The sequence below is a fragment of the Hirundo rustica genome, chromosome 22 (genome assembly GCF_015227805.2).
Source record: "Hirundo rustica isolate bHirRus1 chromosome 22, bHirRus1.pri.v3, whole genome shotgun sequence".
Taxonomy (NCBI): Eukaryota; Metazoa; Chordata; class Aves; order Passeriformes; family Hirundinidae; genus Hirundo; species Hirundo rustica.
In genome coordinates, this window is record NC_053471.1 from 2394382 (window position 1) to 2415507 (window position 21126).

Consider the following 21126-nt stretch of genomic DNA (forward strand, 5'->3'; position numbering starts at 1 on the left):
GTGCTGCCTTTAGAGATGCCAAGAGATTCCTGCCATACTCCAAAGACATGCTGGTTCTGCAGCTCCAGGAAGTGATTGTTTACCTAACTGTGTTTGAGGACACAGGATAAACTTTCAAAGTTATAAACCAAGCAACACTGTGAGTATAATTAGAAAAAAAAAGCAATGTGAATGTAACAGAAGAAGTGATAACAATTAAGATGGTTTTCCTTTTGGAAAAAAAAGGGTTTTAATGATTTTAAAAACTTTCCTGTACAAAAACTGACCAATAACTGGCATTTGCTTTCCCACAGCAGCAACACTTTTAACTGTTGTTTCATTCAGCAACTCCCACAGGTCCTGTAACAAAGATTATCTCTTTGGCCAGTGGTGTGTGGAACCCCTGCAAAAGAGTTAAACAAACACTTTAACTCATGCTCTAAATTCACTCAAGACTGAAAACACAATGTTACAATGATTCTATCAAGAGAGGCTCCAGAGGCAGACAGCACCCTTCTCCCTCCAATGCTGCCCTCAGGTAGTGTTGCTCTTTAAAGACAAAGTAACACACAAGAATCAAACACTGTAAGATAAACACTATGTATCTACTCAGAAAAAGAATGTTCATACTGGACAGTACTGTTATTCCTCCCCAGCTAGGCAGAGGTTCTCTCCACTTCCACCTGTCTCTGATCAAAGAAAGCAACACCCACACCCTTTAACACAAACTTTTACCTCAGCATTTCAAACCTTCCACCCAGACTTGTCTTTGATTGCATTAATCCTAAATTGTCGGGGGAGTTTTTCTTTTTTTTCCTTTAAACTGATGTCAGGGTGTGATGCAACCTCTTCCATTAAACATGTGCTAAAGCTCCCACAGCAGTAGAGGACAATAGCTAAGCTCAGCCCACGGCTCTGGGGCAGGGGTGTGCAAACACTCCAGCTGGATGAGAGCAGGCTAAAACCTCACCTTTCAGCTTTCCCTGCCAGGTAGGACATGCTCCGGTTTCCAGACTGTTGAAGTTTGTTAGCCCCAGCAAATTTCTGCACAAACAAACAAATAAAACATCACCAACAGCAAGGTTCCTCTCAAGTATATTCCACGAGATTTATGTGCTGCCAGATCTTTCCAGTCTCACAGAAATCTGCTCATTAATTTCCCTGTGCTGGTCACAGACTTCCCTACGTATTCATAAAAAGGCAGCACAAAACATTGTGTCTGTTCATCAGCAAGCCATGGTTTGATTACTCACTTAGCAATAAGTTAAGTAAAAAATCTCTGAGCAGAGACTGTTCCAAATAACACTGCTTGGAGGGGTACATGAGCAACATGCAAACCTGACACATTCTGGTGTCAGGAATGCCTGTGAGTTTTGAAAATTTAATTTGGTACTGGAATTTGTGGTGGTTTGCTGTGGTCCAAATGTCATGCTTGTGATGTACAGAGGCATAAGTGTGAGCAATGTATGAATGGGTGGGAAACAACAAGAGAGTCTGAGGGACTCCAAGGAAGCTCCTCCTGAATGGGAAGAAATAATAACACTAAGCATGAACTTGTGACTGGAAGCTGTTAGGGAACATTCTGCAGATGCAGGAGGTATCATGTGCCCTCCCAGGGAGCCCTCAGATGGGTACATGCTGTCTCCCACATTTCTGCTCCTCCTTTCATGACAAGCCCATACCTTGCCTGTGTGAGCTTGCTTGGCAGGATCAAATTGTGGCGACTGTTTTGATTTGCTGCTTCCTAAGAGAGAGGAGAGAAGATGTCACTAAGATTTTCTATATATAACAATGCATTCCACAGTGTTCCTCTGATGATATGGAGGTTTCACTACACAGTCTCCCACACAGTAAAATCCAGAACAAACTTTTAAGGGCAGGAGATGTTTTTGAATAGGTGTTTTTTTACAGAGGAGTCAAATCTCCTTTGCCTCTTAGTTCCTGGCTCCAATGAAACAGACAAGAGAAAAGAAACAAAATCCAAATCCACAACCCTCTTGGCCAATTAATTGTTCCAGGATTCTGTTTCCAAATCAGTAAAGGGATACTAAAGTGTACATTCTTCAAGTCATTTGCTTGAAGTATTTCCCTGCTATAAGGTAAGCATGTTGTAACAGTCTGACTGCATTGGTACCCACACTCACACAGCCTTCTCAAGGCTGGTAACGTTTTCCACAGTGTGTAGCACTCTAGAAAGGGATCAAATCTTACCTGCAAACACTTTGAGGTTGGAATTGCTGTAATCAAAGGGGGTAAATTGCCTTGGTGCTTCCAGCTCCTCTGGTTTCTGGGGGGTTTTCTGCCGTTTCTTTTCTTGCGTTGGCAACTCTGCTCCCGTTTCTGCTCCTGTTTCACTTGTGTCTCTCTCCCTCTTCCTATTAGCTTGTTCCTGCTATGAAAGCAACCCACAGAACAGGAAAAAAGGATAAGTTGAAGAAAGGAGAATGAAACATCTCACTGGGCAAATTAAATGACCAACAGAGCCAGGCTCCAGTGACTGCTCTTGCCTTTGGCAATAACAGCACGGGGAAAAAGCTCTGTGCTCTTCCTGGAGCTAAACTGCTCTTTTCTTTTTTCCTCTTAGTAGGGACTTTTATGAAAAGCCTAATTGTCATTTGACAGGATATGGGAAGCTGAGACCTGCTTCCCGTATCCTGTGAAATGACAGTTTCAAATGGCCCCACTGGCGTATTTGGGGGAGCCTATGCAGAACAACTGAGGCACCTCAAAGGAGCAGAGGTGCATCAGTGGCAAACATTCCCTACTGAACACGTGGAGGGATGCGACAACGTGCACAGCACAATCAGCAGGAACCTGTTGTTACACCCAGGGCAGCACCACAGAAACACAACTATCAAAACACTGTCATTCAGGTATTTCGGTTACGGGGCTCAGAGTTTCATTCTGAACTATGTTGGAACAGTCAATGGGTGGAAGGAGGAATTCTGTGACATACCATGGCTTGCTGACGAATGGATACAACGTTTTCTGCTGCCTTTTTATGCACCTTCTCTGTCTGGACGTGGGCAGCTATGGAGACAAACAAGCATTACTGTAAATAGCAGGAGTAAGTTAGCCAGGGGCTTAGAAAAAGCAAACAAAGCAGCTTGTATCAAGTCTCAAACTAAACAAGAGTACAAATGTCAACAAATAATGTCCTTCATCAGGAAATCCATCATCTATAGGAAGCAACCTATGTGCTTTGGGAAAAGCAGGCTGGCAGACACACCAAGGAAGGAAGAATGGCTGTACCTGACTGCTGAGCTGGTTTCTTATTGGTTTCATTCTTGGATGTCTTCTGTACTGGTGCCTGACTCATCAGCTTCCATCGATTGCTGATCTGCAATGAAAAAAAAATGACCTGGAAACACTTTCTTTAAAGTTTTTATGGCTAGAAGTTGCTTATAAACTTGCTAACACATGCTGGTCCTCATTAAGAGTACAAAAGATCAAATTCAGCTCTAAGAGAGATTAAGATCTGCTGCACCGTGTGAGGGAAACCAAATGCTTTAAAAGCTCAAAGCTACAAACAAGCCTTGAAAACAAATGCAGATACTTCAGTAGAGTTTGCAGCTCTGACAGACAGAGACTATACAGCAGGATGTCTCCAATCCCTGGCTCTTCAAAGGATATGAATGTCACAGAAACATGTTAAGTTTCTCTAGTATCCAAGGAGGGAAAAAAAAACCCAAGAAACTATATTGGTGAGGCACCTGATGGAAAATAAACGACTTATTTATTTTGTACTACTTGGCAGGAAATTTTAGCATCAGTCTTACTTCATAAATTTTTGATGACGGGTCAAACTTTGCAGATTGTGAGACATAGGCAGAATTCTCTTCTGGAGGTAGATACTGTAAAGAGAAAAAAAATTTTTGCTTTAAATTTTGCATGTGACATTTAGCTCATTGCTAAAATGCCAATTGTTGTAAATCATGAGTTCATTTGAAGAAATATTCTACAGATAGAACACCTTGTGGAAAAAAAAAGAAGTCCCCACAGCTACTGCCAAGAGAAATATTGAAGAAAAAAACAACTAAAAACCCCTCCCCACAAAACCAAAACATCCCCAACAGACCGTCAACTGCACACCAGAAAAAAATTTGATTTTTTTTCCTAGTAATTTACCACTCCAAATGTATAACAATATTCTATTCTTCTTCTGATTCATTACAAGAGTTGAATCAGCTGACTAATCCTAGCCACAAAGAACAGATAGAAAACCTAAAAAATCTAAAATTGGTGAATGGTCAGTTTACTATGTAGAAAGACTTATATCCAATAGGTATTTAAATGGGTTTTAAAAACAAGTCCACACATGTGTCTTTGCATGAAGGACAATCCCTTGATTCCAGTCAGAAAGCAGCAGCTGATGCTCTATCAAACCCTTCTGATATGCCTGGAAAATTAGCTCAGAGCATCCTCTGCACTGGGTAATTTGAGTCCCACTATTGGGAACTTTTACCATTTTAAACGGATTTTCAAAGGACTCCATTATGAGCTGAGCTTTCCGCTGTGCAGTGGTTAAAATCCTCTTATTTCCTTCATTTTCATTGCATTCCTTAAAAGAAAGGGAAAAAAAAAAAAAAGAAGAAATATTAATAACATGAATATTCTTTTGGTTTGGCTACTGCTATTTCATGCCATTCTGCTTCTCACCCTGAAATCCCCCTGACAGCAGTGACCCTCCAGAGACATGGAATTAACCTTGCTGGCCTCCTAACCCAGCTGTCTTGGTTAGGTCACACGCCTGTCAAAAGTCAGTACCAGTGCCATGCACTCCCACCTTATTTCTTTCAACACTTCCACACAGTTTTATCAGATTATTAAGTTTGTTTTCTAACATCTCAGTACTGACACTGTCACATACATACTGCTTACACTGAATATGCTGATAGTGGTAGTAGCAACAAGACATGTTGACTCTGGCTGATCATCTTGAATGTCCATTGTCCTCTCACTGTCTGAAAAGAGACAAACGTCTTCCAAAACTGGTGCAGGGTCTGCATGAAAAGGAGACAAAATTTTTGTTAGTCTTGTGTATTTTACTGCTCTTTTGTGTGTCATGAGGTTTTCCTGAAAGTTTTTTCAGGACTGCTTATTTTCCCCATGTCAAAGCTCCATCACTGCATTATTAGCACAGCTTTTAGATTAACTCTAAATTACCCAAGGCAGAGTTACTCTGAAAATCATCCATAGGAATCCGTGAACTGTCATGTGGTCCAAAGAGGGCATTCTCCAGCTTCTGCAGAGATTTAAATTATAAACACCATTAATACACTCTGAATCTATTATTTTCACATACTGCAGAGACTCTTCAATGAAAATTCCAAAAAAAAGGGATGAAATTCAGAGATGGAATATTCTTAATGCAGCTCATGTGCCAGAGCACATCACATCTGGCATCAAAAGGCTACTTGTGCAAACACCCATGAGCTAATGAGATGCTTTACTTCATACACATGATGAGAGAGGACAAGTCAGCCTTAGAAACTCCTCTAAAACCTCTTTTCTTACAGTTCAGTCAATATATTTCAACATACATTAAACTGTCCAGCAGCCAGAGTGTTTGCTGATGAAACTTTAAGTGCTGCTTTATGGTGGTTTGTAAAATATCAGTTTACAGCTGGTAATATTATGAGTCTGGCACACAAAAGTACCATTAAGCTAAAGCAGAGAAACTTGTAAAATGGATGAGAGAAGTAATTTACTAGCAGGTAGAATTTTGATACATTTGTTTCCAAGTTTAAGGCTTAAGACACTAGGTAAAAATATAATGCAAACAATACCTCAGGGTTGGGTAGAGGTGCTCTCTTCTTGACTGCTGAAGTAATTTCTGACTAGAATGGAGAGAAAGGTAAATCACTTAAAGCCCCGTTTCTTCTAGGCTGGCCACCTGGTCAGTGTTTTCAACACATTTATTACAAGCTAGCAGATTAAAAAAATTACTTTCTTTTTCTGCAGTGTTTGCACTTGGCAATGCATTTAAACACCTCACCCAGAAATGTTTTTTACAAGATGAAAGCTGTATTAATAACAACATGCTGATGATGTATTTTAACTAATGAACATCTTACACCTAAGGTGGTTTTTTATTTTTGCCTCACCATAGCTGTAAAACACTTCTGAGTCCATTTACATGGGCAGCAAATTCCACAAGGTGCAGTTCCTCCTCTCACAGGCAAATGTGATGTACAGTAAAAGACAAACTGCATTCTGTTCAAGCAGTGTCTGCTTGTTTACTGCTCCAGTTTCCCAGGAAACTGCACAGTGTGTAAGCCACTACACAGCAGACTGGCAAGCAGCTGCAACAAATCTTTCTGCTCTATCACAGAACACTGCTACAGATTCAGTGTTCAGAAAGCAAACTCCAGCACACGCATCATCACAGGTCAGCATTCAGGTCCAGGGCCTGGCTTAGGGAACGCCAGTGATCAGTCTCTGTGTGGTACAAGCTACTCCTACCTTGAGAAGAGGCATCTCCCGGGCCTGCTGAATGAGCAGATGCAATTCATTAATCTGCTGGCGAACAAGTGGTGGGACAGGGTTACAGCAAGCAACGATACCCTGGGGTTCTCTAAAAAGAGAGGAGGAAAACTCAGTGTGCTGTATTTATGGCTGGAATGTTGGGCATTTGCATTCAAAGGATGTGCAGCTGGATATAACCACTACCCTGACTGTGACACAGCAAGACAAGTCAGATTAATCTCTGAGATGAAATTCTGCACCAGGTTTGTGCAGATGAGGAGAAGCCATCAGGTCAGCTCTCCTCTCACCTAACTTTTCTGTATTCACCTATGAAAGCTGAGCCCAGCACTGCATCTGCCTTTAAAAATGTATTTTTATTATTCTTAAGTATGCATGTTAGGTGATGAGTGCCAAATGTTTGAGGAAAATATTGTATAAATTGGGTGTTTCAAGGGATCTGTCCCTTGCCTTCCCCACTCCTTTAGGAACTGCAATAAAAATCCAAATAAGTTTGGGGGGCACTCACTTGCTCTGTAAAAGTGAAGGGATCTCAGAGGGAACGTGTGACAGAGCAATGCCAAGGAATGTGGTTTATCAGTGCAATACAATCCAAGTGATGTATCCCAGAAGTCTGGAGCCTTCTGAAGGAGCACTGCTATTTATTTCTCTTCCAAACTGAGCAACTATAGAGAAAAGCAGTACTGACAGCTAGAAGGAAGGGACCAACTGCAGCAGTAATTACACACTTGGAAGTGACTTGCTGGATATTAAGATCAAGTAAGACTCCTTCAGTGTGAACAAAACTTACTTGGGCAGCTCCTCTGCAATCTTCAACAGCATATGATTTGGTAGCACATACCTACAACACAATGAGGTGGTATGAATGTAACAGAAAGCTAAAAAGAATTAAAAACACCTTCAAAGTACACAACTCTGCCCCCATTACAAAGTCTGAGATGATGAAATCAGTTAAAAAGAGAAGAAACATGATAGAACTTCTGCATAACAAGCAGCCTGATGTAGTACAGTAATTTCTACAGGTAACAAAGTAGTCCCATCTCAGGGGTGGAAGAGGCATAATCCAAGAGATTTACTGAAGTATTAAGCCAGTGTCCATAACAAAAGACTTCCTACCCTGTGCTCTCATCCTCTTGACGTGCTATCTTGTCTCTCCATGCAAAGAGCAGCCTAAATGCTGCCAGCTGCTGGGTGTCAAGGTGTTTTTTCTGTCTCCGGTAGAGATCAAGGTAGGATTCATCTGTAAAGAGGGGCTTGATGTATTTCTGGACAGGAAAAAAAAGAAGCACTCATGAGCTTTCTGTTGTGCTTCTCTCAGACACAGAATCTCACATGGACATGGGGGGACTGAACACACTCTGGCACAATGTGTCTTTGAGCTTTTTATCCTAAACTATTGGTAGGAGTCTATTGCTGACAAACACACATCCATCATTAGGGGAAATCCACCCTCATCAAACCCAGGAGCAGCTTTACTATCTTCAAGCTTTACTACACCACACAAAGCCTATTTTCACAGACAGTGTTTTCCACAAGCACAATACAGTTGTCTCAGATTGCAACTCCAGTGAAGCTTTGAACTTCTAGGAACATCCAGCAGAACCAGAAATGTAACATCTCTCTTAGAAAAGACACACCTGAATGCATTGTGAGGCCAAGGAATACTAGATTTCAAAAAAGAGCAGGAAGGCATCTGAATCCAAGGACTTTAGCTAGTGAAAGTGACTGCGAAGACTGAGTCAGAGTTTACACAGATGTTTTCAGACACAAAAAAAAGGAAAAGACAGAACAGGCAAAGGACCTAATGTCCTAATCTCATACTCTGATCCAGGTAAACAAACCAGGTGAAGCTTTACCTTCAGGCAGATGTCCCTGCTGCGCTGCCACACAACCTGCAGCTGTGTGGGCTGCTCCTTCCCTCTCTCCCACAGCAACTCCCTCACTTTATCATAGATGTAGAGCAAGTAGTGAGTGTCATCACGGGCATACTGGATCATTTCTTCTGGCAAAGGGCTGGGAAAAGAGGCACAATTACATGAACACAGTTGTCCCACCAAACTGTCACATTTCTCTTAAAAGACTTATTAGGGCAAAATGCCTGAGACATGCCAAGAACTAACATGGAAATTCTGTTTTCTTACTGAAGGATCGGTCGGGCAACAGCAGTAAAATGCTGTGCACTCTCCAATTCAGATTTTTTTTCGTGTGCTGGAGAACAGTACTGATGTGTAGCTAGGTCACACAGCAGAACTGCTTGCTATAGTATTTGTCATAGCTCTCTTCTCTCTGCAGAGCCTACAAAAGTTTACTTGAGATCTCTGTAGTGTGCAGGGTACACCTGCATAGTCAAGATCACTGCTCCAACAGCATCTGCTCTACTTTGCACATGTGATTAAATGTTTTTGTGGGGGCACTAGAGGAGCAAATACTGTCTCCATAACACTGCAGCGATTAAGAACTGTTTCTAAGAAGTAGGCTTCCAGATTTTCATTACTCCATCTTCACAGATCTTTCCAAAAAGAACTGATTTTCTATAAACACAGAGAAAAGTAACACTCAAAAACTTTGGGCACAGCCAGGTAAACACTGTGCTCATTCACTTTGAGACTAACTTAGAACTATGGGTCCTGCAAGCAGAAGCTCTAGCAATGCAAAAAAGGAGAAGTGCTACTTTGCAGCTCCAGCCCATTTAGGGGTCAGTTTTTACCGTATCCTCCAGTCAGCCAGCTGGTACTTCTTGTCAGCATCTACACCGCAATACAGCTTTAGCAAGTGGTCCAAAGAATGTCTGCCAAGATTCAGGAGACGAGCAGCTTGGTGAGTATCAAACACATTCACCAAGTACAGACCAAAGTCTCTTTGCAGCCATTCCACATCTGAATCGGCACCATGAAGGACCTTGAAAAGCACAAAAATTTGAGAATGCTATGAAGAACATTTCTGCTCCAGGCTGGTTGTGCTGTACATACTCATGTGTCTAGGACCAGATTTCTTGTCTCTGTTTTTTACTGTTAAGTACAGAACTACTAAGTAAGTGCATCTGGTAAGCAATTCACCGCTAACATCAAGGAAACAGGTTCCTGAACAAATTATAGTGAAAGCAGAATCAAGTGACCAAGACAGAGCACACAGTGTGATTTTAACTATAAGAAAGCTTAAACTAAAACAACAGTAATTAAAAAAAAAAAAAATCTGGTGAATCTGGCAGCTGACCTTCACAATTGCAGGATCTGTGAAGGTCTCGTTGAGGATGTTCATGTCACTGCGCAGTTCCAGCGTGTCAATAATGAAATCTTCTGTTCGCGTGGAAATCTGCATCAGGCATGTCAAGCCAAGGAAGCTCCTGTAGGAGTGGTGCTGAAAACAGGGAAGAGAGATATAAGCTAGGACTAATTACAGAAACAATACCGTAAAACAAACAGCATTCCAAATGATGGAAGAAAGAGCAACAAGGACTTCTTTGAGAAAAAAAGACAATTGGATGAACAAACTTTCTCTTTGCAGTCACTAAGGTGGCATTTAAAAAAAAAAATAGGATTAATTGAAAGAAGTTCAAATTCACTAAGAAGTGCACAGCCAGCTCTGCCATTGGAAAAATTTTAATACTGACACAGTTTAATTCAACCTTATAGATGCTATCTGACAGATCAGGCGTCAGGAACTGACTTTTCATGTCAGGGAGTACAAAAATCAGGAGAGAACCACCCCCTCCCAACCACCCCCACCCCAAGGAATATAACGGTCTCCTAGCTCCTAAAAGTAAATGTGTAACTTTTAAATAGAAAAGGCAATTAGATTACCTCTAAGTCCAAGGCAAATTCTTTACATGTCATAAGCTTTTCATTTAGTTCTACCAACTCATCCAGTGTGGTGATAAAATGACAGGGTGTTTCCTCAATGGGCCTGTACATCTGGCAGAGGAAATGAATTAGGCATGTTATGTTCATTGCCAGCTCCCAATCCCAACCTCCAGCCTCAAACCTGAAATTTGTCAAGTATGGCTGTAAATGTACTGCATCTGTAGTTTTAAATTAAAGTGGGCACCAACCTGGAGTTCAGGTTTCTTGAGAACTCCATCTGGTGGAGAAAAATGCTCCAGTTCATACTGGTAAGGGTGAGCAAACCTGTGAAAGTTAGGAAGAAACAAGCACAGACTAACTTCCAGTCCTCTTTATGAGGACACAGCACAGAGGCTTTGAGAGCTATGGCAGTTTCCCTATTCTGTCTCTTTTTAAGCAGAGGTTTAACGTAGCTGCAGAGGTCTAAAGCAAATCACACACAATGTAGTGTGGACACAAACACATGCAGAACTGTTATACATGATGAGCACCAGCATAATCCGACCACACAGGTTCACCCAGGGGACTCCAAGCACCCTGCTGTCAGGTTAGTTTCTTACATGTCTTGCTCAGTTTTCTGCGTCCTCTGCTGATGTATGAAGTCTGCCAAAGCAGCTGGCACATCCAAGTCCTCAGGGCGCTCCTTTCTCTGCCGTCCACTTTTTGTGAGGGCTGAACAACCAATATGGAATAACTGGACTGGGTCCCCCACATAACATGTTCTCAGCCTACTACTATCTCCCTCTCCACCCACCACAAGAGTTTATGAAGTATCAAAATTCTTAACAATTTAGTGTTGCTGCCCTTGCTGTCATTTTGTACCTCAAATAACAACTCAGTTATTAAAACTTGGCTGTTTTTAGGCGAGACACGAGGTGGTTTTGCTCAAAAGCTGGGATGGAAATTGAAAAATCTTCAGAACATTTTTTCAGTCATTCCCGGTTACTGAAAGTACAACTGCATCAGAGCAGAATACAGATGAACTGGCAGCAGCAGAACGTGTTACTGAGACAGGGTGTTACAGCAGTTCTGATAAAGCACCAAAACCAAAGGTAGGTCTCCCCAAACACAGCTGCAGCTCACTCAACTGAAAGCTGTGACACCAACTAGACTAGTTAAGACTTCCCATGCAAAAGTGACTCTCATGTATGTTCATGGTGGTAGAAAGCAGCAGCAGATTATCTGTTTGGAACAGATTATTTGCTGTATAGCAGCAAGAAGATGCTGTTTGCTGACCTACACTGACATCACACATATGGAAACAACAGTGTCACCAAGATCACTGCACTCAAATGTTCAACATGTCATGCTGGTTTTTTTTCCAGTCAGTGATTTCTCCTCTAGACTGTGAGGACAGGTTTGTGTCAAATACTTGTAAACAAATTACACCTCCCCCACCCCCCCCAAAAAAAATAAACCTCTTACCTTCAGGCAAAGGCTTCAAAGCATTTGGTTTGATAAACAGTTTAGGTACAAAGGGAGTGTTGGAATTGTCAATCTTTTCACGAAACTTAAGCTGTGGTCGAGAAATATTCTTGGCATGAAGCAGTCGGAATGTTTCAGACTGAGCTTTCTTGTGGAATTCTCCTGCCTATTTAAAAAACCAACAAGACTTATCAGACATTCAGAGTTTCTTTTACTTAGTCTGATCCAACATTCAGAGGAAGAGTTATACCCCACACTTCAAACTGAGTAACTATTTTTCAGTGAGGAATGAAAGTGTTGGGACTCAAGATCCTGAATTCATAAGCACAGGAAAGCCTGTTGGGCACGTGACACTGAAATGGCAACCGAAAGCATAGATTTCAGAATCAAGTTTGAATGAAGAGGAAAAAAAGAGAGAGGTACTTAGAATGTGTGAAAAAACATGAGAGAACATTTAACTACTCAACTCCAGAGAACTGGTAGTGCAATGGCTGGGAAAACAGCTGAGCTAACTGCCAAACTGAGCATGGGGGCCTCACCTTACGGTTCCAGCTGGAAACGATCATCTGTGGGGGCTGTAACCCAGCTGGCATGACTGGCTGCTGGTTTCTATTCACTCCTGATGCTTCATCCAACAAAATACTCTAAAATCCAGAAAAACAATGTGAAACGCGTGTTCAATCATCACACTCAGACACTCAGACTGAGTAAAGAAAGTAATACACATAGGTAAGTAGCTCCATAGCTATCTCCCCCAAATTCTGTGCAATACAAGACAGACAAACATGGGAGGAGTATGTTGAACATCAGGGGTGGGAAGAGTTACTTCAAAGAAGCACTCTAAAATGTACAGATGTTCTCAGGCTGTGAGGATTTTATGTCAAACTGTATTTCGTTTCCTCACACATCCCATATTACCTTCCCTCCCTTTGGCCCACCTACCTTAGCTGCTGGGATCTCTGGCCTAGCATTTGGAAGGGTTTTTAAAATAAAAAGGGAATACATCAGATTGAGGAAATGAGTGACTAATTGTGCAAGAACTAGAGTCCTTGCAACGAAAGGAAAAGAAAAGGAAAGGAAAAGAAAACTTGTGGCAACTGAACACTTTATAGGAACCACATCCAGAAATAATTTGCTTACCACTCTTTCAAGAATGACATCATTGGAGTCAACCAGCATATCAAACTTATCTTCCAGCCCTGTCACTTTGCTGGAATCTTTCATGATGCTCCGACAGCCATGGTACTGCATCACCTGGCTCATGCTGGCAAGAGAACAGCACAGCAGTCAGCAATCTGAAAGCAAGCAAGCTAAACACTAAAACATCCAATTCTCTTTGACCTTCTACACTTCAAAGTCTGCAAATAAATCAAATTATAGATATCACCATATGAGCAGTAAATATAAAAAGCACCTCAAGAGTATTAAGTGTTAGAATTAGTTTCTCACAAACATGACTTCTAAGATGGACAGCCTAACGTGTGCAGTATCAGGTGCTCCTCCCTGCACAGCTCTTCATGGCAACCATTATGAAAGGCCCTCTTTAAGCTTGTCGCTTCAGCTGCCAAGTGCTAGAGAAGCAGCTAAAATTAGATGTGTGAAATAAACCACCTTTTTACCTATGACAAGCTAGGAGTGTCACCTTCTGCTTTGGATTGAGAGCTATTAGCAACAGCCCAGAGATACAAAAGAGCCCTTACCAGCGGAGCAGGCGGTCGCCCTGCGTATTGCAGTACGCACGGAACCCAGGGAAGCTGCAGTAGAAATCATACTCGTCGCCAGGCTGGGGGAGCCCATTAGATGCCTTTGTTGCAGCCACCACTGTGCCAAGAGCGTACTGTGCAGGAACACCGTTATCAGCGTTTTGTCAGAAGTTTGTTTCTTTTTACTCAGGATACTCTTTGATAGAAATGCACTTTGCCTGGCTGGTTGGAACTGCATGGTTTTAATGTGTGGTAGTGTGGGGCTTTTTGCCAGGAGAAACTTCACATAGTTCGTTTAGACAGCTTTAAATGATGGAAGTCGAAACTAGCGATCAGACACTGAACAGGCACCCCAGGGAATGGTCATAGCCCCAAGGCTGCCAGAGCTCCAAAAGCATTAGGAAAATGCTCTCAGGCACAAGGTGGGATCCTAGGGGTGTCTGTGCAGGGCCAGGAGCTGGACTCGATGATCCTTGTGGAAGCCTCCCAACTCAGAATATACTACAATTCTAAATCAGCAGGAACGCAGATAATTACCACTTTAACAAAACACCCCAACTCCCTGCAATGCTTCCTATTTGGGATCTGACAGCCATTCCCTCTCTAGAAGCAGCATCGTGCATAGGTAAAGCACACTGGGACTGCGACTTATAACGCCAGGGGCAATTCCTATCGCGACAAGCCCTCACGAGGGCCCCGATTCCTTGGCATTTCCAGGAATCCCCGGTGGCTGACAGGGCCAGGGCCCGACCCAGGCCGGTAACAGGCCCCGATACATCACCCCGGCCCCCGCACCCGCCGGCCGGGTCCACACCCTCCCTCTCGCATTGGGGGGCACCCTAGGGGTGTCACCCTCTCACGCTGGGGTCTCCACGCGGCCCCCGTGGGACAGAACTACAGCTCCCGGCATGGCCCGAGCGCACACAGCACGCCGGGAGCGGTAGTGCCTGCCCCGCTCCCCCTGCCCCTCTCAGACCGCACCTTGACGAAGGCGTCGGGGCTGTCGAACCCGGGCAGGGCCGACATCGTGCTGCTTCCCTCAGTGTCCGCGGGCGTCCCGGAGCTGCCCGCCCGCCCCGCCGGGCTCCCCTCACCCGTGGCAGCGGCCATGTTGATGCGCGCTGCTATCGCGAGAGTCGGGCGCTGTTGCGAGAACGCAGCGACGGTGGCGGGAAAGGGGGAGAAGAGAACAGCGGGGTCCGCCGGCGCCCCCAGCGGCAGGACGGGGATGGCAGGCCCTGAGGGGAGCCCTGAGGGAGGCCCTGAGGGGAGCCCTGACGGCCACCCGGCCGGACTTCTGTGCGGCAGACTCGGCCTTTTTCCCCCCACAGACACCCACCCATAGAATCACAGAGGGTCCTGAGTGGGGAGGGACCCAGAGGGATCATCGAGTCCAGCTCTTGGCCCTGCACAGGACACCCCAACAATCCCACCTTGTACCTGAGAGCACTGACCAAATGCTCCTGGAGCTCCCTGGGGAGGCTGGGCAGTGCCCCATCACCCTCTGGGGGAAGAACCTTTTCCTGATATCCAGCCTAAAAGTCCCCTGACACAGCTCCAGCCGTACCCTGGGGTCCTGTCCCTGTGTCACCACAGAGCAAAGATCAATGCCTGCCCGTCCTCTTCCCCTCAAGAGGAAGCTGTAGACTGCAATCACTTTCCCCTCAGCCTCCTCCAGGCTGAGCAGACCAAGTGCCCTCAGTGGCTCCTCTTCCCCTCCAGGCTCTTCACCACCTTCATGTTCCCTTTGGACACTCTCAAGCAGATTAATAATCTTCCTTATACTGTGGTGCCCAGTCCCCTTGACAGCCACACCAGTGCCCAGAAAAGGGCTAGGGCCAATACGCAAATTTGTGACTGCCACTTCCCAGTTTCCCATTTTTGGAGTGCAGCATTTGCACAAGCAGCTGGGGAAGCCCAGGGAATCCTGTCCAACACTCCATGCTGTGCCTGGAGCTGTGGTTGTGACCCCGAGCCCGAGGAAGCTGATGTTCTTATCACACAGATGACATCACATCTCCTGGAAAACAAAAATTTAGGGGTTGCATGGTCACAGTTTTTTTATACAACTGACAGACTTCATTCAGCTGCTATAAGAAGGGAAATAAAGCCAACAACCTGATGGTGCACAAAAAGACAAATCGATGGCAACAGAAACCTTAAAAAAAAAAAAGTAATCTGCTTCCTTGTCCCTGCCTAAGAAAGCCTTAGGAATATACAAGAATGCAGCTGAAGTGTTTACATTTTGATGTCATTTATTGGCACAAAAATATGCAAATACAACATGGCATCTAAACATGGCTACTCTGTTGTATTTTGTGCATTGTTTTTAATATTTTTAATTCATAAATCTTGACTTTATCTTCAACCTCATGTTTAATAACCATTATTTTCTGTTTCAAGTTACAACCAGTTCCCCCCCCATCTGCCTCCTGTGCCAAATCCTCTTTCCCTAGTTATTTCCCAATACTGTTTTTAACCCAGACACTGCAGGAGGCTCCCAAGTGGAATTTATTTGTACCCTGCATTCAGTTTGCCACCAACCACGCTGCACAGAGGCACCCTGACTTTGCTCAGCTCAAGGTTTTCAAATCTCGGATGTGGTCAAAACCCTGATCTAGTCAGAAACACAAATCCTGAACTAGTGTAATGAGCAGATAGACAATTTCCAATTTGGGGCAAGAATCAAGTTTGAAAACAAGGTACAGGAGGAAACAATGGTAAAATTCTACTTCTCCTTCTTGCCAGTTACGCAGCTCTCCCCAAACCTAAAAGAAGCCTCCTGCACAAGCGCACTGAGCTCACTGCACCCACATCAACAGGAATGACCAGGGCAATAATTAATCTGCAGGTTACTTAGTTACATTGCAAAGTGAGTGAAAACCCGTATAGTTATTTTCAATGGATCTCCAGTTCCCCAAAGACAAAGTGGAACCATAGACATCTATGGTACAATCAGTCTTCACCGTCCTGGAAACCCAAATCAAGTGTTGTGTTTCAGACAGCTTGTTTTTCCAACAGCAGCTATACATTGGCTTACACCAACTTTTAATATACAATAACTCTTTTCATTTACATTTAAAAATATTTGACAAAGGCTGTATTTCAGTCCAACGTTCAGTTTGTGTTTGTAGAAGAGCAAGTTTGGAGCGAAAAAGCCTCCAGAATAAAAGGCTGTGCATACTCTGGAATCTCCTGTTACCAGAAAGGACACCTAAAGAAAACAAAGATATTGTAATAATGATGACTTGCATGAAGCTTCACAAAGGCAACAAACACTGAGAAGAACTGAGACTCCATACAGACCAGGCACCGTTTGAGCACAGGCAAAGTTGCCAGGTGATCTTCATCACTTTTAAACATTAGCAGGAAAGATATCTATTTCCTTAAGCATAGTTCTAAGTTATCTAATTCTCCAAATGACACTAAATCGTCTTTGTTTTGCTCTTCAGTGCAACTGAAAGCACTGACCACCACATTCCTTATTTCAAACACTTAAAATGTAAAATCCTTGTCATACTTATAACAGCAAATTTCCTAGAGAACTGTCTATGGCATTGCCATGGGCTTGCAAAATCTACCAGATCAGATGCAGTATGTGGTAAAGCTCCTATAAATAACTAACTACCCAAGTGAGGTTCTCTTTAGCAGTTCCCTGCTCAGACTATTCCAGAAGAGTTTTAAGAGCCAGGTTAGCTGAGTGACAAACTCACCATCCAATGTAGCACTGGCACAGGTTCTCATGAGAAGTTGCTTGTTTAATGAGCAGTTCTACTTGTGTGGGTACATCGAGAGTTTCATCATGAGAGAAGTCCCGACCTTTGAAATTAAAGGATGAAAAAACCCATGAAAGGAGTCACAAATCCTGGTCCTGATCCCTTCAAGTACATTATCTGGCAGGTGGGGAGTTGTTTCTTATAAACTTTAGAAGTGTAAAATTTTGCAACTAAATGCTGCAAACTATGAAGCCAGGACAGTAGAAATTCAACTTCCAGTAACAAGCTAATATATGCAAAATATTAAGTCTTTGTAGTTACAAACACCTCTGTACTTTTCAAATCAGACTTATTTGTATCTAAATACAGGCACAGTACTTCGGTTTTGGACAAAAACAGGAAAATGGCCTCATCCATGTAATCAGAATATGTTAAATGAAAGGATTAACACAAAATACAAACACTAAGGATAGTGCTGATCCATCAGATTTTGTTTCTTTTAGATAAATGTAACTACGCACTCACCAGTGAGTTTATCTCGAACCCTGTTGATGATCTGAATTGCCTTCTTATTTAGAGCTTCTGGCTTCACCAGACCATCCCCTACTAAAAGACAGAAGTAGGACACAGAATTAGGACTTCATCTGAACAATAAAAGCCTTTGTATTGCTGTTAGATGTGCACTTTCCAAATACCACTTTGAGAACAAACCTAGATGCATTTTCTATAGATACAGCTCTTTGTGGGAGTTGAAAACACTGATAATTTTTATGCTGACAAGAGACTGTATCTGTCCCATCTCATATAATTGCATTTGGAGCATGATGATATTTTCTGATCTAAGAACAGTTTCTGGATCAGTATAGAACCAACAATGAAACTTACTGAAGGAATGGATGGATTCAGGCACTGTGGTTCCAGTTTTTTTATGGGCTGTCTCACCCAATTCCACGCTGTCCAACATTTCTATTGAAAAAAAGATACAAACACAAAAGCATAAATGTGAAGCTGAAAATCAGCTGAAATTTTCTTCTGGACACATTAGCAAGATTGTTAATCAGCTAATTAGAAAAGCACATTTGTGACATCTACCATCTTTTCTACTCACCTACTGACTGACTGGCTGAGTAGGAGTCTGTTCTTGTTCGTGAGCGCTTATTGCCCTTTGTATTTGCTGCAAGAAAACAAGGAGTTGGAAAGCATGAACTGCAGTTTCAGTCTTTCAGAACAAATTTGTCCACAAAAAATACAGACTGGTCTGCCTTTCTCCTTCTCCAGTTTTGATGTCACCTGAAAATAATTCCAATCTCCTGATCACTGCTGTGATTTCATATTAAAATCCCCAAAACCGTGTGCACACAGAAATAGCACATGCAAACTAACAGTTTGATCAGGTTGTTTGAAAACACACTGGATTTCAGGCCTCTGGATTTCTTGTATGAACATTCTCTGGCTGTCACTGTTTTATCAGGATCACTTACTGTCCATCAATCTCCAATTCAATAAGGGATCGTACACGAAGGCTTCCAGCACAGCCATGACGCTGTCCTTGTGTTCACGCAGCACTTCCATCACTGTGTGACAGGTGATTCTGTAGTTCCCATCAAGGCCTGTCACCTTTGGAAGAAAAAGAAGTGAATCAACCACTGCTTTGTTCACTCTGCAACTCCAACCCCAACACTCAGGTAGCTTTGAACTGGAGTTCACTAGGCTTTGTTCATTAAGAGAACAAAACACACATTAATTACAAACTAAGAAGCTCTCTTCTCCATGAAGATGATCTTTGTAAAGTACCATGCAACTGACTGTGTCTGTTTGATATAAACAGCTGTTTGAAATGGGGAAACTAAGGAAGGCCTAAGAAACTGGAAGAATTTCAGGGTAGTTTATTTTCTAACTCAAAAGTTGCTTTCCATTGTAATGTACTGCAGATATCACAGGAGATATTTTAACTCACAGAAAATGAAGCTGAAATATTAACACCTCTGGTCCTTAAGGAGTGGTAATGTTTAGCCACAAAAAAAAAAACCAAAAACACAGGAGAAACTGAGATATGGTTGCCATTTTCCCTAGGAACAGTCCCCTCTAAATCAGAGGAAATGCTTACCTCCATAGCATTTGTCAGCATCCTTGTTAACCTAAATGGAATCTTCTCAGGAAACTTTTCTCTTGTCATTGCAACCTAAACACATGATGATGGAGAATAAGTAAATGAATAGCTATCTTACTTTGTAAAAGTTAGTAAGTACCGAGATATTTTTGCTACAATCTTGAAGATTTTATTCCAAATACGAAATAAAGTCAACTTTATGTTCCTCAGTTTTCACAAATTACTGGGAGAAGCTAGATGATTAACTTGATAACAAAGGGAAAACTCAAGCATGTGCCCAGCAACACAGACTGCCTATCAGCAGCTTAAATTGCTCCAAGAAATTTCATGGAAGTGATATTAACACTTCTTTGCCTGTTCCAGTGGTCAGCTAACCCCAAGACATGCTTCTGAGATAAAGTGTCTATTTTTCATCTTGCCTGTAGGTAAAGGGAGGCTCAAACAGAGCCAAAGGGTTTGTCCAGGATCAGACTCCAAGGTCAGCTTGTCCTGGCCTATGGATTAATTTCTGTTCCACCAGAATATGTGATATATTACTGAAAATGTCATGTCCAAATAGGAAGACTTACCTCAAAACAATCCCCAAAGTCGATATGCAGGATTTTTCCACTCAGTCTGTCTAACATCAGATTGGAAGGATGTCTTTGGTGAAGGAGTGGGAGAAAAAAACAGACCATTGGTGACAGAACATTACAAAAACACAAAGTAAATCACAGCAGCTCCAGTCTGAAAAAGTATTTATCTTCATGAACAAGAACTGCCAGTGATAGCTTGCTTGTCTGAGATCTTCAATCTCAGGATGAACAGGAAACCTTCCTGACAGTGCATCTGTCACATTTCTTCTGTAATTACCTCTCATGAGTTAGAGATCTTCTCCTCTTGGAAGATAAATAACCTCCTGGACAAGAACAATCAGTGCATTTCTTGGATATGAATGTTTATTTTTCAGTTAGGATAAATTTTTCCACTTGTTTTATGCTTTTTCATTTTTTTTTGTGTAGAAAAATGTAATGCATTATACTGCACTTGAGGTAACAACAAATCATTTTACCACTAACAGAGAAGAAAATCAATCCAGACTTCGAAACTACAGTGCTGTATTTATGCTTACATCTTCCAATTTTGTTTAAATTCAATTTTCAAAGGTTTATAATTTCATGTTAGAGACTTTAAAGTTCAGAAATAAGAGCTCTTGTTCTTAAAACATTTAAGGGTTTAGCTGTTTTGGCATTACAGATTTTAAATCTAACATACATTGTCTTCAAAGGTATTTTGGAAGTTAAATTGTGGTCCTTAATGTAGTTCCATGTGTATTCATTTCAAAAAGGAAGAAAGTCTTATTTGTACTCAAGATACAAAAACTGCATCTCACACCTGCAGTGCTGAGAATAACAGCAGCATAATTGTGACCTAAGATGGTATCACACTACAGCTCAGCTGTAACCACAGTGGAAGATGTTATCACAAGAACAGATTCAAGGAATGAACTGACAGGCCTTCACAGTCTGTGCTTTTAAATAAAAGAAACCTTTACAGCTTTACTTACCTGTCCCCGAGGCCCAAAATGTACCCAACCATTGACATCACAGCTAGTGAACGGGTGTAATTTGTTCTTCTGTCAAACCACACCTACAAGTGGAGACAAAAGAGAAAAAGCCAGGCAGGTATGTTGAATGTTTCAGTATATATTATAATTGATGCATTAACCAGAACTGTGATATGCTTAGGTTGAGCACTCCATAAGTTTAAGGGGGTTCAAGCACCCTGTGCCCTCGGATTAGATGTCTAAGTCATTAAGAGAATATATTCTGAAGTCATTAAAAGAGTATATTCTGAGTCTTCTGCTTTTCTCTCCCCTGCAGAGTATA

General features: G+C 42.3%; 2 protein-coding genes across 5 annotated transcripts in view; both read right to left on the reverse strand.

The window, feature by feature from the left end:
• Positions 1-201: 201 nt before the first annotated feature.
• On the reverse strand, positions 202-14555 carry EXOSC10 (exosome component 10). Its single transcript, XM_040084784.2, has 25 exons — positions 14414-14555; positions 13430-13566; positions 12870-12993; positions 12269-12373; positions 11730-11895; positions 10865-10976; positions 10514-10589; positions 10266-10376; positions 9679-9822; positions 9173-9363; positions 8322-8478; positions 7582-7730; positions 7256-7306; positions 6445-6556; positions 5769-5819; positions 5146-5224; positions 4861-4982; positions 4445-4540; positions 3759-3833; positions 3232-3319; positions 2936-3009; positions 2191-2371; positions 1662-1723; positions 950-1023; positions 202-382 (listed from the first exon to the last, which is right to left on the reverse strand). Exons 1-25 carry the CDS (start codon positions 14540-14542, stop codon positions 352-354), a joined length of 2697 nt encoding a protein of 898 aa, XP_039940718.1. The 5' UTR covers positions 14543-14555; the 3' UTR covers positions 202-351.
• A 1112-nt stretch (positions 14556-15667) lies between these two features.
• Positions 15668-21126, reverse strand: part of MTOR (mechanistic target of rapamycin kinase) — a 62731-nt gene continuing 57272 nt past the window's right edge. For all 4 annotated transcript variants that reach the window (XM_040084316.2, XM_040084313.2, XM_040084314.2 and 1 more), the window contains 9 exons: positions 20805-20887; positions 19828-19900; positions 19256-19330; positions 18630-18765; positions 18257-18322; positions 18034-18114; positions 17674-17754; positions 17146-17251; positions 15668-16646 (listed from right to left, as the gene is read on the reverse strand). In XM_040084316.2, coding sequence (XP_039940250.1) covers positions 16631-16646; positions 17146-17251; positions 17674-17754; positions 18034-18114; positions 18257-18322; positions 18630-18765; positions 19256-19330; positions 19828-19900; positions 20805-20887 — 717 coding nt within the window. In that variant the 3' untranslated portion in view covers positions 15668-16630. The remainder of the gene's footprint in view (positions 16647-17145; positions 17252-17673; positions 17755-18033; positions 18115-18256; positions 18323-18629; positions 18766-19255; positions 19331-19827; positions 19901-20804; positions 20888-21126) is intronic.

Excerpts from the sequence above, each read along its gene's own strand:
- EXOSC10 (XM_040084784.2), bottom strand. The coding sequence starts at position 14,542 with ATGGCCGCTGCCACGGGTGAGGGGAGCCCGGCGGGGCGGGCGGGCAGC. Across the intron at positions 10,377-10,513 it reads TCAAGAAACCTGAACTCCAG|ATGTACAGGCCCATTGAGGA; the intron begins GTTGGTGCCCAC and ends TTCCTCTGCCAG. Across the intron at positions 3,010-3,231 it reads GAAACCAGCTCAGCAGTCAG|CTGCCCACGTCCAGACAGAG; the intron begins GTACAGCCATTC and ends TTGTCTCCATAG.